The 16,944-nt window shown below is 40.2% G+C and overlaps 1 protein-coding gene across 3 annotated transcripts; it reads right to left on the minus strand.

Moving 5' to 3' along the window:
• Window positions 1-1,658: 1,658 nt before the first annotated feature.
• Window positions 1,659-16,666, minus strand: LOC308084594 (uromodulin-like). 3 transcript variants are annotated; one of them, XM_080427323.1, is made up of 8 exons: window positions 6,300-6,375; window positions 5,627-6,185; window positions 4,342-4,724; window positions 3,056-3,201; window positions 2,606-2,845; window positions 2,233-2,392; window positions 2,058-2,133; window positions 1,659-1,943 (listed from the first exon to the last, which is right to left on the minus strand). In XM_080427323.1, exons 1-8 carry the CDS (start codon window positions 6,300-6,302, stop codon window positions 1,924-1,926), a joined length of 1,587 nt encoding a protein of 528 aa, XP_080283449.1. In that variant the 5' UTR covers window positions 6,303-6,375; the 3' UTR covers window positions 1,659-1,923. The 3 variants fall into 3 exon arrangements, with proteins under 3 accessions (XP_080283449.1, XP_080283451.1, XP_080283450.1); XM_080427325.1 differs by lacking the exons at window positions 5,627-6,185; window positions 6,300-6,375 and adding an exon at window positions 16,296-16,666; XM_080427324.1 differs by lacking the exon at window positions 6,300-6,375.
• Window positions 16,667-16,944: the final 278 nt, after the last annotated feature.

The raw sequence follows: 16,944 nt of genomic DNA on the forward strand, positions 1-16,944 counted from the left end.
ATGCAATCATACAGAGATATTAACTTTTAAGTAATGAATGGTTATTATTAAAGACAACAATACGAATGACGCTATTTTTTTAAATTTATTTATTTTTAATGAGTGGCCCCACCAAATCACCGGAACAACTTGATATTCATCAGAACCGGACCAGAACTCTGACCACGGCACTAGGGCAATCAATTAATACCTTTGCAACCACTACATTAATGGCAATTATTTCCTACAGCTTTAAGTCCAAAAATCTGAACTAACCCTTTAATGGATGAAATTGTACCCATCATTCCTCGATTCTCACAGTCCAAATATTGTAATGTTTATTTTGTTACTGTTGACTCTGTTTTTGATCATTGTAATGCAGTCAGAGTCTGTTACTTCTGTGGAACAGTTAATAACAAACACTGAAAGCTTTGTTGTGAAACCTTTCCAGTTAAAGTGTATTGTTTATTTTGCAATATTGACAATGCAATGTGTGCCTCCCATTCATCGCATGTGAGAGTTCTTTTTACTGGTGTTTATTCACTGAAAACATCGTAGAACTGACAGTACATACAGAAAAGACAAAAAACAAAACATTAACTTGTATATTCTGAGTCTGACATTTACATTAATATTCATGACTTTCACAATAAGACTGACCACTTTGCCTGCTTGCACACAAATGGGGGGGGGGTCGCTTCAGTCTTTTTTGCAAAACCTTTTATTTTCGCTTCTTTACTTTCTTTATCTTACTTTACCTCCTTTCTTCTAATTTACTTTATTTTCTTCTAATTTACTTTGTTTTCTTTATTTTTATTCAACTCTCCTTCTCCCCTCCTGCTCTCCCTCAGTGGAATGAGACTGTTGCTCCCCTCTCAACCACAACAGGTGTAGCAAACAAAACTTAATTACAAAAGCACAGATGTAACACATGACACCTACTGTAATTGGAAACGTAGAACACACTAGAGCGCCCCCAAGAGACATGAATCAGTCACTAGGTCAAATACACAAAATAAAACAATGACTTGATGCCAGCAGTTACACAATGGGTGGTGTGTGGGTTGCATGAGGGTGCTGTGGGCCACCCCCCCCCCCCCCCCCCCCCCCACGCCGCCCCCCCCACCCTGGATTATTTATTTATTTTTACAAAAAAAAATGCACAAAATCATTTTAAACTCACTGGAGTCTCACTGGAGTCACTCAATGGAGTATTTTTTTCTGACTTGCCAGTGACGAGCCCTCAGTGAGAAGCACCCAGTGAGGAGCAGGAGCACCCAGTGAGCCCTTCGTCCTGCTCCTCCCGCCCAACACACCATGCTGACAGGTGTCCCCCCCCCCCCCCCCCCAGCCCGTTGGAGTACGTGCAGTGACAATTATCAACCCTCCCCACTTGGCTTCCGTCCCCTGCAAACTGGCCAATTGTGTTCGTATAGACCAGGGGTCGGCAACCTTTTTGACAAGAAGTGCCATGTTTTTATTTTCTTTATAGTCAGTGTGCCATAACACTAAATTGAATTATGATAATAGAGAATATTTCCAACAGATTTAGATTTTCCATAATACATAAACAACAAACAAAACAAAAAAGGGCTTCTTCTTTAGAAATATTTTTTTTTATGTTTCTGAAGTTTCTAATGATTATATGTTTCATGTTGGATTGAAGAAACAGACACAAATTTGACATTCATGCACTTTATTTAATGAATCAATCAATTTCGCATTTATCATTATTATTGATTTACAGTATTGTTTATAGTTTTCACAGGAGAGAAATACAAAACTACTTAATGATTAATTAGATGAGATGAATCATAGAATAGATATTTCTGAAACTCACACACCAACAACAAAAAAAACATAAAAGTATACAAAGTCATACATACATTCATTCATACGAATACAAATATTATATATTGGAGTCCTTAAAAGATGTCAACTGGTTCACTCCACTTGCTTGTCCCCTGAAGATCCAAAGCAAAGAGAAAAACATTTTTTTTATTAATCCACAAATATAATAATTAACATAAATTCTTAAATTAAATTCTTCAGTTCGTATTGTTGTTCTTAATACTCACAGGTGATTGGTCCAATGGTGATGGGTTTGAAGGGTACAGATGTGGAAACGGAGCGACGACGCCTCCCTGAGCAAACCTGTGAATGGTGAAGGAATAGCAGTAAGCACACAGTTTGCTACTGACTTAACTGTCTGGGGTGAAACAGCAGAGTTTGGAAAGAAAGTGTGAAACTTACAGGAGAACATGAGGAGGCTCTCTGGTCACACAGGTGGAGGCTGCAGTGAAGGTAGATATCTCTGTAGTCTCCATGGAACAGGAAGAGCAGGGCAGAGAAACGAGCCTGGAGGGAAGAGCCGCTCTCATCCACTGTCACCTGACGACGGTTGATAGGACACCTGGGAAAACACATCACAATTTCATCCAATGTTAATTTGTTTGTTTGTTATTTTTCCTTCTTTCTTTCTTTCTTTCTTTCTTTCTTTCTATCTTTCTTTCTTTCTTTCTTTCTGCTACCACACACTCCATACCCCAATCCCACCCAATCCTCTATTTCATTTCTTGTTTATTGTGACACAAACCATCTGCTGAGGCTGAAGAATGAAACATACTTGTTTTGAATGAAGAAGTGCCGTGTGGGGTCATCAGCGTTGGTAGAGTTGGTGATGTAGCAGTCGTCCAGAACGACCACAAACCTTGGATCTGTTTCCCCTACAGATACTCCTACATACAGGGCAGAGCCCACAGAAAGGGAGACTGGGCCTGCTGGGTAAGGCACTGTGTAGTTGGAGTCTTGGAACAAGGATATAGTGACGCTGTCTGGTGAACCCACAACTGGTGAACCTTGCAGCCTGTGAAGGAAACATGGCACTTGAAGGATCAACCCGTACATGTGGTCTGGCATATTTAGCACATTGGCATATTACTTGACATTACTGCCACCCATTTTCCAAATCCTTACTGTGAGGTTTGATTTTCAAAGAAGCCATTGGATTTAGTTCGTTTCAGAACTTTATGAAAGTCATAATTGTATAGACTTGAAACTTTTGAAAATAACTTACTGAATGTTTGGTCTGATGGCCACATCTAGGCTGGTCTCCATGGCCAGGGGATAGACACAGGAGAAGGGAAAACTGTCTGGAAGTGAGACATCATTTGCAGAGTAGACAAATAAACAGTTGGAGTAGATGGCATGGGTGTTGTTGGCCTGAAAGACAGAGGTTAACAGAATGGTCAGTAGGTACCGTGAATCATCTAGCCAGCTGGAAACACCTGAAGAACTAAATTAGTCGCCGTCACATAATTAAACAGTAGCTATGTCTTAATTCTAAATCCATAAAGTTAATTAAAACGGAAAAAAGAAAATCAAGGTTTACATGGATTTATACAACTGTTTATCACACGGTTTGGTTGAATGCTTGATTCTGATTGGTCAATCAATGAATTCAGCGGTGCGTTATTTCTCGATAATGACCGATGAGCTCTATAACAGACCTCTGTCTAATCAAAGACTCAGAGCACCTGCTCATATCAATCTGCGCTGCTTGATTTTATGCTGTATCCAACATGACAGCTTTGTTAACAAACACACCATGTCATTTACAACTAAATGTTGCTCTCAAGGATGTTTTTGAAAACATTTGAAGCGAGAAATAGACGATTCAATAACTGAAAATGTATTCTATTTGATCAACACTTCCTCGTATTCCGAGGCGACCGTGTCCGCCCAGCACAACACATGGAATGCTTTGATTGCCGTAAGCAAGGAAATACTTCATTTTGTCGTTACTTTTGGGTCAATTTATAAATGTATTTATTAAGTAGCCGTGTAATAAGCGGGATAATTGACGCTGTGGTCGTCGGCCATTATTGAGAAATAAATCCCTTTTTTATTATGATTTACCCATTAAAACAGGGAAAGCATTTGTGTCATTTTTTTTATTTTAGCTATACTGAACGTTTATAGCAACTTAAGTTTTTCAGAAAACTCTTCGGATTTAGAACAGTGAACAGTGGTTCTCAAAAATAGCTGCCAGCTTGTACATTTGCTATTTTTGAACATTTTATGAAAAATCTTGAAAGTGTTTTTGTGCTTTTTGCATAAATCTTCTCTTCTTTTCATATGAGCGGTCCGCGGCCAAATACATATCATTTTGGGGGTCCTTGACATGAAAAAGTTAGAGAACTACTGATTTAGAAGGCATTGTACAATCGGTCTTAATGGGTAAGACTACGAATCACAGGCGACGAGAAGGCTGCAGCTCTTTTCTTTGCACAAAAGAAACACTGAAACAGACTTCACAGCCAAGAAAAAAAAAGGAAACCAGTTTATCAGACAAATCCTCACCGTAAATGTGTTCCCACAGGTGTCAGCCTGACGTTCCACTTGGTACCACACTGTTCCATCACGCTCTGTGAAAGATGAGCACCGCGGGTCGGCCAGGTGACCAGAGGATCCATTCAGACCAGAGGATTGCAGACCAGTCAGCAGCAGACCAATCTGGATTTGACTCTGACCACAAATAAGTTCAGCAGTTGAAGCTGGAGGTGGTTGAGTGACAGCAGTTGAAGGGGTTTGAGTGACAGTAGCTGGAGGTGGTTGAGTGACAGTAGTTGAAGGGGGTTGAGTGACAGTAGTTGAAGGGGGTTGAGTGACAGTAGTTGAAGGCGGTTGAGTGACAGGAACTAGAGGGAGTTGAGTGACAGGTTGAGGATACTTTGATGATAAATCTAGGGAGGTAAAAGCCAGGTTTGAGAGTTATTACATGCAGCACATCTTTAACAAACAAGCACTGACCACAAATAAGTTCAGAAACTGGAGGTGGTTGAGTGAAAGGAACTGGAGAGGGTTGAGGATCATATAAGTTAGGTAAAATGAAGATGAAGTGAGAATTATCATACTGTAGCATATCTTTAACTCTTTGACTGCGGACGACGCGATAACGCGTCAAGTGCTACTTTGTCCAGTTGGCCGTCGACGCGCTCGACGCGCTGGACGCGCGTTCATTGTTTAATCTCTGATTGCGCTATGCTGCTTAATATTCAATGTTATTCTCGAGTTCCACTTACTTCACGGACATCTGCATCCGGTTTCATGACCTGGATTCCGTTTCCGGTTTTTGATTCTTTTCCCCAGTCATTTTCGTCCAAAATAGGTAAATAAACGGTCTTTCACACGGTATGACGGACAAACGGACAGTTTCTCTTCTATAATCTATGGTCTGGGTGACGATCAGTCATCGCCGTCGTATATCACAACGTAATTTTCGCCGATCAAAACAATGGGGGGGACGTCACATCCGTTTTCATGTTTTTCCTTGTCTAATCTATGAAGAAGGGTGAGAGAGACCCAACGACATGATCAAAGCTGTCATGTGCTGCGCTCTAGTGGCGGAATTGTGCTGGGTCTTTACATTATGTGTCCTTAAATTATTTTCATGAGAAAAATTCAAAATATAAAAATAAAAAAACACGAAAATTGCTGGCACTGGGGGAGTACTTTATGAAAATACTCTGGCAGTCAAAGAGTTAACAGACAATCAATCAAGCCTTCTACACGTCATCAAATACATTTTGTATAATACTATAGATTAATATTTTACGAACAATTGTACGACACCTCTTTACAGTACCTGCACAATAGGCCAAGTTACAGGCGTTTGTCTTTACAAGCTTGTAGACATAGTAGTTCCTGTTACAGTTCTTCACATGGATGGGAGGTAGGGTAGTGGGGGAGGTGCGGTAGCAACAGTTGCTTGAATAAGAAGCACAGACACTGCGCTCTATAATTCCATCTGACACTGCAGGATGAGACTGTGTCATCCATACAGGAGCAACTGTTCCACAATGGTTTTCTCCCGCACATGTGTCTGGTATCTGGGCACTGCTTTGCCCCAGGAACAGTCTATACCACCCTTGCCAGTCGACATTGTTGTCGCAGTGATAGTTACCATTTGCATTGTAATCTGTCGCTCTCCAGGTATCATTCAGTACTGTGTAGTGATCACAGGGATCTACACAACGAGAGTTGATACAGTCCTCACCTAATGGACAAACCACATTGCCACAGGAGAACTGAACAACAGATCGTTTGGCCCTGGAGAACTGGCTAGTTCCAGTAACATTCTGTATGAACAGAACAACAGCTAATACTCTCACCATGGTCCACATCCTGGAGACCATGACACAAACCTGTTGAAAATATACAAATACTATTTTAGACAGACTACAGCACCACAAAGAAAAGCTAAGAATGTAAATGTACATAATTGTATTTACAAGTATTTTTGACATGAAAATAATTACCATATCTGTAGGGCCTACAATAGAAACTTATTTCTCGCCTATCCTCTTACCTTGCAGAGGCAGTGATTTAAGATTCAACCTGGAGGTGAGCATTTATAGGGCTGAACAGTGACTGCCCTCATAGCGTGACTTGAAAACCTCAGAATGCCTACTGAGTAAACAAAGACTTGAAACTTGAAACCCTGCAGAATGAGTAAACAAAGTCGTCTGTGTCATCAAAGGACATTAGTGGCGAGCGTTTGTAAGGTGTGGGTGCAATCATCCATGACAGGTGTCATGCAAACAGCAACACACAGATTGTTCTGTATTGCAGGGCCTGAACGCTCCTATAGTATGGTGGTGGAAAAGGTACTCACATGTTTTACTTCAGTAAAATATCAATTAATGTAATGTATGTTTTGTAATGTTTTTTTTAATAATAGTCCAAATCTACAAAGTAACTAGTAACTAAAGTTTTCAAATAATTGTAGTAAAAGTATAATATTTGCCTCTGAGATGTAGTGAAGTAGAAGTAAAATACTGATTGGAAATACTCCAGTAAAGTAAAAAAAATACCTCAAAATTGTACTTAATTACAGTACTTGAATAATTGTACTTAGTTACTTTACATCACTGCCTGTAGTCATGCAGAACAATTCTGTTGAACCTCAGTAAAGTGGACTAATGACAAAAATGACAAACTTCTCCTGCTCCTACACAGCTGATTCAAATGATCAATGATCAATGGGTTCAGTGTCTTGCTCAAGGACACTTTCAGAGCCGGCCCTTTAATTAGGCAGAGTAGGCAATTGCCTCGGGCGCCATGAGGCAGGGGGGGCACCCACCAAGCCTAGATTTGTTTTATTTATCTTTTAAGAATTGAAATATATATATGTATGTATTTCTTTTATAGAACACATCATCATCATCTGTTTTTACGCCCGTAGACCCCTGTCCAGGACAGGCTTCAGACGCGCCTCCTCAGGAGACTTGGCTCCTGAGGAGCAATCTGAACCCACTTGATTTGGCGTTAGGAACCTCTTGCGACCGCATGTCCTTGCTGACGTCGACTCAGGCAGTAAAAAGAACTCTAATTTGTACGTTTTAAGTATTTGAAAAACTAAAAGTTAGGTGCACCTCATCTCTTTCATACGTCTTTAGTTTTGCCCAGCTGTGTGTATCCAGACAGCTTTTCTTTCAGTTTCAACAGTGTAGCAGAATCAGAGTTAAATCAACTTTGAGGATTTTGCCGTCTCGGTTTTTCACTCTCCGTGGCAACAAAGAGGATGTACACAGGGGTCATCAACATGTCCGTACATGGTCAAACGTGTCCGTGGCAAGACGTGGCACATTTTTTATTCAAAAAAAACCCCTTCAAATTAGAGCCTATATATTTTCTTCATTATAATGTAAAAACATAACTAATAGCTGCCTCAATTCTGTGCTTTCAAGTCTTTGTTGGAGAAAAACCTTTTTTTCCGTTCTTTGTTTTAAGACAACGGATTCATGGAGTGTAGCCTATGTATGTGTATGTGGTGTTGTCAGACAATTAAATAATTAAAGTAAACGGCATACGAGGGATCAAAGTGGAAAATTGTGCAGAAAAAGAGCAAAAACAGAAGGCATGTCATCTGTTCAGAAGGAGCTATTTGCTACCAAGGCAAAGGAGGGCAGAACTGGACAAGTAAAGCTGGTTGTCGATAGTTGAGAGAGACAGTGTTTCAAAGAGTACACTAATGACAATAACAACTATAATAACACCACAATCGTAATCAATGGAAACCCTGCACAGCCTGTGGTGCCTTCGCATAAACTATTTTGACACTGCATTCAATTAAAATCCTGGCATGCCCTTCATTAATCCCTCATCATGTACTTTTTTGTCTCTCAAGTTCCCTTGTTCTAGTGTTCCATTGGCATTTTATCCTTGATGTTTCCGTGAGAGACATTTAACATGTAATTATTACGTCTAATAAATCAAATCAAGTGTAGCTTGTCTTTGTTTCCGTTGTTAGAGTTGCATGCCTAGCTACTGTACATTGCCAAACCAAACCAATGGTTTAGCTGGTAGAACTTGATTTCCTTCTGTCCCCAAGTAACCCTGTCCTTTGAAAAGCCAGCAATCTCTATACCGTAGCCATATGGTGCATAATACGCACTCACCTTTGCAGCCAAGTGGCCCTTTTGCGATGGAAGCACTGTCTGTACTGATGAGACTTCTTTAATGTCTCTCATTTTTATCTCCTTTCTTTTGCTACTCACTTTTGATCAGTATTCTATACCACTCTTATCTCATTGTTGTCTAAGTCATATGTATCTGTAGTAAAAGCAGGTTCATTGTCAATGTCAGTGATAGTAAAAACATGTTATATATGTATCTTGTTTTCTGCTTTTGTATGTGACTCTCAGGTGTGACTCTCAGGTGAAGAGGTTTCTAGTTGATGAGAAAGTCTAAGGTATGCCCCACATACCAGTACATGATGAGTGATTAATGAAGGGCATGACTTTTATTGAATGCAGTGTTGTATGCGAAGGCACCTAACTTTGATCAGAGGTGAGTACTCTGGTCACAGCTTCTGTGGTTAAAGCATTTGGAACAGACCAACTTCAACTTTAATAATTGTGGAAATCAACAAACTCCTGGCAAACATCCAACACATTTCTATAACACAATCTAGAGGACCCACAGTGTAAATTAGTCTATGACAATACTGCATTTGTTTTAAAGGGTCTACACCATGAATTTTTTTTTTTTTTGGTTTTTAGTATTTTTTGGGCTCCCCAGTGTCTCTTGTACCCCAAAAAATATTTTTTTTTAACAATCAGTCATTCATTCTCATTTCAGAGATTTTCAGAATGGGCGTGTCTGAACAGGCCATTTCAGAAATGGCAATGCAAGTGACATCACTTGCATTGCCATTGCATTGATGCTGGCCAAACAGAATTGCTCAGTAGCCCCCCCCTGCCCAAGAGGACGTTTTGGTATTGCAGCTGAAAGTGCTGTATAAGCCAGAGACAATTGACTTGGGATGAGTATATCTGAGTGATGATTTAGGCTCAAACCTTTTGAAAAAGGTTTGAGGGACATACACCATATGATATTAAATATCAATTTTTTTTTTAATACATGGTGTAGATCCTTTAATCCTTGATTGTCTTTTTAACCTTATTTGTTTGTTGGTTGCAAGCAATTAATTAAATCAAATCAAATCACCACTGAGATTACAAAGAGTCTGCTTCCCACACCCTTCTTTACCCACAGTTAGCTGAAGACTTGTTCTGATTTGTATAAATATTTGTTTATTTGTAAATATATAATTTGTAAATCTGCAACCTAGCTTGCATGTGAAGTGTTGATTGTGCATTTGTTAGAAACTATCTGTCCCTCTCTGTTGACTGGAAGATTCAGCATCAAATAAGATATGACACTGCACTCCAATCCTGCCATCACTCATTAACTATGTGTCTGTTTTCAATGTCAAGTTCATTTATCTATTGTTCCCATGCAGGGGTCATCAACATGTCCATACACGGACAAACATGTCCATGGGCAAGACACGTGTATGTCTGTGGCACATGTTTTATTTTGAAAAAATAAATCAAATAAAAACATGTATAGGCTTATACATTGTCTTCATTATAATGTAAAAACATATAAAAATGTGTTTGAATGACTTTCAGACATGCAAACTTGTAGCTTTTCAGCTACAATAGCCGTTTTGAATCCAAATAGGGCAATTTTGTGACACCTGACCCGAAGAAAACCCAACATGTTGTCACCTTTTTCACCTCGGGCTGTTTGCATGCCTGAACTTTGGTGACTCGTAAAGTAACATGCTCATTAACATGTTGCAGGAGATTTGTAGTATTGTACCTGTACACACAATTGCATCAGGTGAAGACAACAAGACAGCTAGAAGAAATGATTGCTAATAGCTGCCTTAATTCTGCGAAAATATAGCAAAATGTGCTTTCAATTCTTTGTTGGAGATTTATTTTTATTTTTTTGAAGACAACGGATTCATGGAGTGTATGTGGTGTGGTCAGACAATTAAATAATTAAAGTCAAAGGCATGCGAGGGATCAGAGTGAAAAAATGGTGCAGAAAAAGAGCGATGGAAGCACTGTCTGTACTGATGAGACTCAATTATTATTATCCAAAATAATTAGGATTTTGTTTTTGGTGGTTAAGTGGCTCAGTAGTTAATGCAGACATACTATTGTTCTAAAATGTGCAGCACATTGAAATAGACCCTATGACACATTAGGAGTCCATTAGTATACATTTAGGGCTAAGTCAATGTGTTTTTGGTAAAATTATTATTTTGCATGTCTGTGGCAAAACATAAATATTGATACAAATGTCCATCACGAGCTGCCATGGTGATGACCCCTGGAATGTAAAGTATAGACAGGTTTCTTGTTTACAAACATTAGTGGGTGTGTGCGCATTCAGGGTGCAAAACCACTTGCAGAAACACGCACAGCTGAGATTAATAAACTGTTTGATTAGAGTCAGCTAGAGCCATGTGCTGCAGTATGTGATGGTAATCACGTTACCTCAAGTGTCTCAAACTAAAGATATTAAGACCTTTATTGCTAGAAGGATGCATTCCAGATAATGCAGTGCTGCGTTCATCTCAAACGGAAACCTGTTAATTAATTGCAATGGTACAGTACAGTATAACATACTGTACATGGGCATGCATGCACATGCAACAGCCACCCATGTGAATGGTAACGAGCCAACTACATGCACAATACTGTCAGCACAGCGCGTAAGTCACACTTCTTTGACATAAGACTTTCAGCTGCATTTTAACTCCAGTTGGTTGCCTAGCCCTAGTCCATGTTAGTTCTCCTCCATATGCTATGGACCAGAGCTAGTTGCCTGATGTTCACCGGAAGTGGAACTTACATGTGAGGAAGGCAAAGCAGTGTGTGAGGAACGCCAAAACCAAGAGCTAAGGCCAATGGCTGAATTCTGTTCTACTTCTGTGATAATTGGCAGTCATCATCATGAACCGACACTGAAAACTGATGTTGTTGAGATTGAAGCTTAAACACTGATAACAATCAATTTAGTTAAGAACAAATTTAAAGTATTCATCCATACTTTTGTTATACAGTATATACGTTCCCTTGCCGGAATGCTACCGTGAGAACACACATCTGAGGCCAACATGAGACACTATATTCAGTAACATAACAACGTTCCTCTATCAAAGTTAGGTTTTTTGGGGAGGTTTTTCTGTGACCATGTCAGGTTAAGAAACATCTTAGATATGGCTTGGATGTATTCTACCACTATACAGTAAAATATTATTGTTTGTGTTGTGTGAACACAAATAAAGATATGAAGGGTGTGTGTGCGTGCATGCGTGTTTGCGTGTGTGTTGTATATCTATCTATCCAACCCAGCAAGACAAGTAGGATTTAAAGATTAGGAATTTACAATGAGAGCGTGACAGTAATTGGCAAATGTAGTTGTTTATCTTGTAACCCAACCTCCATCAGTGCTCTACAGTAAGTTTCTTCCTCATGCCTTCAATATGCGTTCCCCTCAAAGAACGCCGACGTTGACCCCAGGCAGGGTTCGCACGCACGCATGCAAGGCGTGTGCCCTAACAGCTTCACTAGGGCAATATAACACTGTGATGCATCACATAAAACCAGATAATTTACAAACAATCACAGTTGAATTATTACAATTTCTGATACCAAACTCTCTGAAATGCACTTCTCTGGTGTAGTGGGCAGCCAAAATTGTGGCTAATGTAACTGAGCAGCGACCACCAGGGATGGCAAGGACATGTATTATTATTATTGTTTTTAATGCAGGCTTATTTGATAGTGTTTTGACTACCATTAGATATATAGATGTATATATATAATTATGCAATTATAATGAACAGACATTGCTCTAGTCTACATTGATGTGTAATAGATAAAACAAATAACACATTTACTAAGGCCTGAGGATCTTTTTAAAATGACTGTTGCTGTGTGCTGTTAGGGCTGCACGATTATGGCCAAAACAATTATAAAAATTATTTTGATCAATATTGAGGTCGTGATTTTTTGTCACAATTATTCATTGAGTGTTATGTGTACATTATGTATGTAGGTAGATATCTGGATTGTTATAATTTGTTTATTCTCTTTGATTTCTTAACTGTTTGATTTTTCTCCTTAGTCTCCCTCTCCCTGTCCCCCTCCTTTCTGAAAACAACACAAATGATGGAGCTTGAGCGAAAACACATTTCACCCACTTCTGTGATGTGACAACAAAATTATTCTTGAAAAATATTTTTATCGGACTGTCACATAAACATACTGTAGTGAAGGGAGTAAGGGACCAACGTACACCTGCAAATCAGTGTGCTGCTACTTATGGTGCATGTGTGTGTATGTGTATGTGTCTGTGTGTGTGTGTGTGTGCGTGTGCGTGTGTGTGTGTGTGTGTGTGTGTGTGTGTGTGTGTGTGTGTGTGTGTGTGTGTGTGTGTGTGTGTGTACGTTGTACGACCTACTATAGAGCATCGCAGTTCCCGCCCACTTCCTGGTTTTTCCTGGTGCCGGAAGGAAAAACTCAATACATTTTTCCCATTGTCATTTCCAAAAATATTTATATCAATTAATTTAAGCCTAGAATCAAGCCATCCAGGGTCCTGGTGAATCATGACCATAACACTTTTTTTTCTCTGATTTTTTTTAATTTTATATTTAATTATATGATATACTATATTTAATAAATACCCTTTGTTTTGCCGTTTTCAAAAAATGTTTTATCACAGAATCAAACGTTTTATGGTCATGATGATGGTCATGTTTTATTGGCTTGATTCTAGGGTTAAATTAATTGATATAAATATTTTTGGAAATGTCAATGGGAAAAATGCATTGAGTTTTTTGAAGTGGCACCAGGAAGTGGGCGGGAACTGCGATGCTCTATTAAGAGCATCAGTAATTGGCAAATGTAGTTATTTTTCTTGTCATCCAACCTACACCGATGCTGTTATTACAGTATTTAGTTTTCATCCTCTTGCCTTCTACATCCGTTCCCCTTCTGTTTTACTGGTTAAATAACCAACCAGCTATAATTTTGTCTTATTTTTATAGAGGTTCCATCAAACAGCTATGGAAAAACAGCATGTAGGCTATTAGTTAGAGTATAATTTTCAAGGTCTAAACATTTACATTAACTTATTAGGCCTAAATGTTATTGATAATCAGCATGTAAAAATCAAATGTAAAAGAAATTCAGTTTTTTCATAAATGGCGAGTTATATTTGGCTGTGATGCAGCTCAGCCACTTTTGTTAGCCAGCTTGCTTGCTTGCTCGTGGGAATTATCACACTGTGATACAACACGCAATACTAATACAACTTCAACAGGTTTATTTGCCAGATCAAACAAATATTGCCGCATGTGAAACATGACAGCCAGACAGGAGGCCATTACTAGCATAGCAGGCATTTACTAGGTGTGTGAACAACAAGGGATAAAATGTGTTCTACTGCTACTGTATGCCACACAAATGTGGAATGCCCTACCAACAGTTTAAAAAACATGTGAATCCTTACTCTCCTTCAAAACCACTCTAAAAGAGCACTAAAAAGTCAAAGCCTACCAAAAAAAAACGGTTTACTGTACATATTTTTATTTTATATTTCTACCTGTTTATAGAATGTTTTTGCATAGTAGTGTATATTTGTCTGCCATAAAAGGTTTCGAAGAAATTGAGTACAAAGAACCCCAATGGAAACAAGCCATAGTGCTTTCTTTGGTTTATAATCAGACCTTGCATTGAACTACTTCCCTGTGCTTGTCCTTGCAAACTGTTAATAAAGTATTCAATCAATCAATCAATGAATACAGTGCATGGCATGGTTGGATCATTTCATTATCAGGATAGCGTTTACACTCAGGTGGAGAGCATGTGCTCTACTGCAAGGGTTCCCACACTTTTCAGGCCTCCTTCCATCTGGCACTATAGGTGTATTTAACCCATTAAGACCGGGAACACACATTTGTGTAACCACTTAAACCATTTTATACTTTGGCTATAAAAAAATAGCAGATCTACAAGCTCATAGCGCGGCACTGAGTGCCACGCTATGAGCTTGTAGATCTGCTATTTTTTAAAACATCTTGAAAAACTTTGCAAATCTTTGAATATAAATATATTTAAAGCAAACAAATCATTTCTGTCTGTCTTTCCACTTCGGCCACTCCTACATTCCACATGGGCCTGGCATTTCCAGTGCCGATGACAGCTGGGGGGGGGGCGAACTGTGAGGAAGATGGTATGAAGTGATCGTAATCATCGCCGTAGAGGACGGAGTCGAATGGACTCGCGCAATCGTCGTCCAGCTCCGGTTCTGGCTGGGCCGCCGCCATCATCATGAGCTCCGGTTCCCCCTGAGATTCGAGAGGTAGGAGTTCGTTTGCGTTTTCTGCCCAGTCATGTACAGGGGGAGCGGGGTCGATACCGCCTCCCTCCGTGTCCTTGGTTTCCGCGAGCACCGGGTCGTCAGCTCGCTTAGATAGCTCGCTTAGCTAGCTCGCTTAGCTAGCTTGCTTAGCTAGCTTGCTTAGCCGTCGTACTAGGAATTTCATTTCCATACGTTAGCAGTGCTCGCAGAAACCAGGCTGCAGGCCCATGGTCGCGTGTAGCAAGCCCAGCCATCTTAAGCAGCGGGTATGGGTGTCGAAGCCCGACATTTTGTTACAGGGGCACAGCTTTTGGCCGGGCTTCTTCGACCCGCTGGCTGCTGGGGAGACGCTCTTTGCCGCTGCGTTCTGGAAGGATGGTGGGCTAGACATTTTGTAACACGGTTCGACTTCTGAGGTAAAAACGTGGTGTTCGTTTTTATTTCGGTTTGGCGTTCGCGGCTCAAACTGGGAAATGTGTTATTAATTTGGCTTATATTTCGCTCGAATTAGTACTTGTTTTGTATGTTAGCTTCTGAGGCTTAACACAGTGTTTGTTGTTAGCTTTTGAGGCTAAAACAAGCTCTTCTCTAGAGCGAAGGTAGCTTAATAAGCCTACCCACAAATCTCTGAGTGCACAATCGGTGACGCTCTGAGTCCAAGATTTGACACTTGTCTCAAGTCGAGCTGTTAAGCTACACGATGTCCGTCTGAGAGATAAGGTTGAGAGTATGCTTAAGTGAAGGGAAATTTGAATGACACGGGTGGCATTCATCAGTGCTTATAAAGGCACGCAGGGGGTGGTACCTGCTGATGACGCCAGCACACAACCTTGTTCCAGCCAATAATATTGCCTGGAGTGTATAACAATGCTTCTGTGATCACGCCAGGGGGCGCTCTCCCATAAGCCAATATTGAGCGAGTAATATGATAAAAGAACTGTCCAATATAAATGCAAGTCCAAGGGGGCAGGCAGGTATCCAAAGCACATGACAGGCAAAAAGTCAAAAACAAGAGAACAAGGAACACTAGGAAAGTACCAAGGAATAATGCAACATAGAATACACTAGAGTATATACTGTACTGTACCAAACACGGTGACATTGGTTACGAACTAGCGCTGAATTCGCAGAAAGAGTCCAATCTTATTATAGGCAGTGGCTTAAATGGTGAAGTGTCGTAGCTGACGAAGGCCACATCGGCCGAAATGTAGTTTTTTGACCGGTCTGTTATTAAATGATGTTGGGAGCATCAAGAAGTGTGCAGACCTTTTCCTTTTGTGTAGTTTTGTGTAGCCGGTATCATTGATATCAATTGGATCTTTCAAAACGCGCGGTACGCCCGCCATAAATTCCACGCATACGTGTGCTTTGAAAAGCCTGGTGTAGTCTGGGCATCACATGGAATGGAATGTGGGAGTAGCCGAAGTGGAACCACAGACAGAAATGAGCAGAGAGAGACAGAAAGAGAGAAACAGACAGGTGGAGAGACATCATGATAGAAGATTTCTCATCAAGATATCACCGTAATGGAAAGAAACCACAAGTATCTCATGTTGTAAAAGCACGTCAATCATCCTCACCTGTGTCTTCTTTGTTTGCTGTTATCTGGCCGTGGTGAAGGTCGAGGCTCAACTTCAACACTGTTCCTTGGTCGTGGTGAAGGTCGAGGCTCAACTCCAATTCTGTTCCTTGGTCGTGGTGAAGGTCAAGGCTAAACTCCAACACTCTTCCTTGGTCGTGGGGAAGGTCGAAGCTCAACTCCAACACTTTTCCTTGGCTGTCGTGATGGTCGAAACTAAACTGGAACTGGACTTCAGTGTCAGCCTCACACACACAGAAGAGGACAAACAGCAAAGCACCACAAGCCTTCATCCTGAAACTCACTGACTAGTGACCCATTACAAACCTAAACTCACTGATTAGTGACCCAGCACAAACCTATACTCACTGACTTGTGACACAGCATGCAGCCGTATTATAAGACGAAGCTACAGTACCATACCAATCCCCAAAAATGTTATGGATGGTAAGGTAGAACTGGTAGAACTTGATCTCCTCCTCACCTCAAGTGACACTGTACTCTGTAAAGCCAGCAATCTCTACAATAACCATATGACACGCACGCACTCACCTCTGCACCTAAATGGCCCTTTGCTCATGTAATGTGCAATAGAAGCACTAACTGTACCGATACATATTGAAATCCTAAATACGGAATAGACTTCCATC

Source organism: Gymnoscopelus braueri, assembly GCF_963280865.1.
Source record: "Gymnoscopelus braueri genome assembly, chromosome: 4".
NCBI lineage: Eukaryota > Metazoa > Chordata > Actinopteri > Myctophiformes > Myctophidae > Gymnoscopelus > Gymnoscopelus braueri.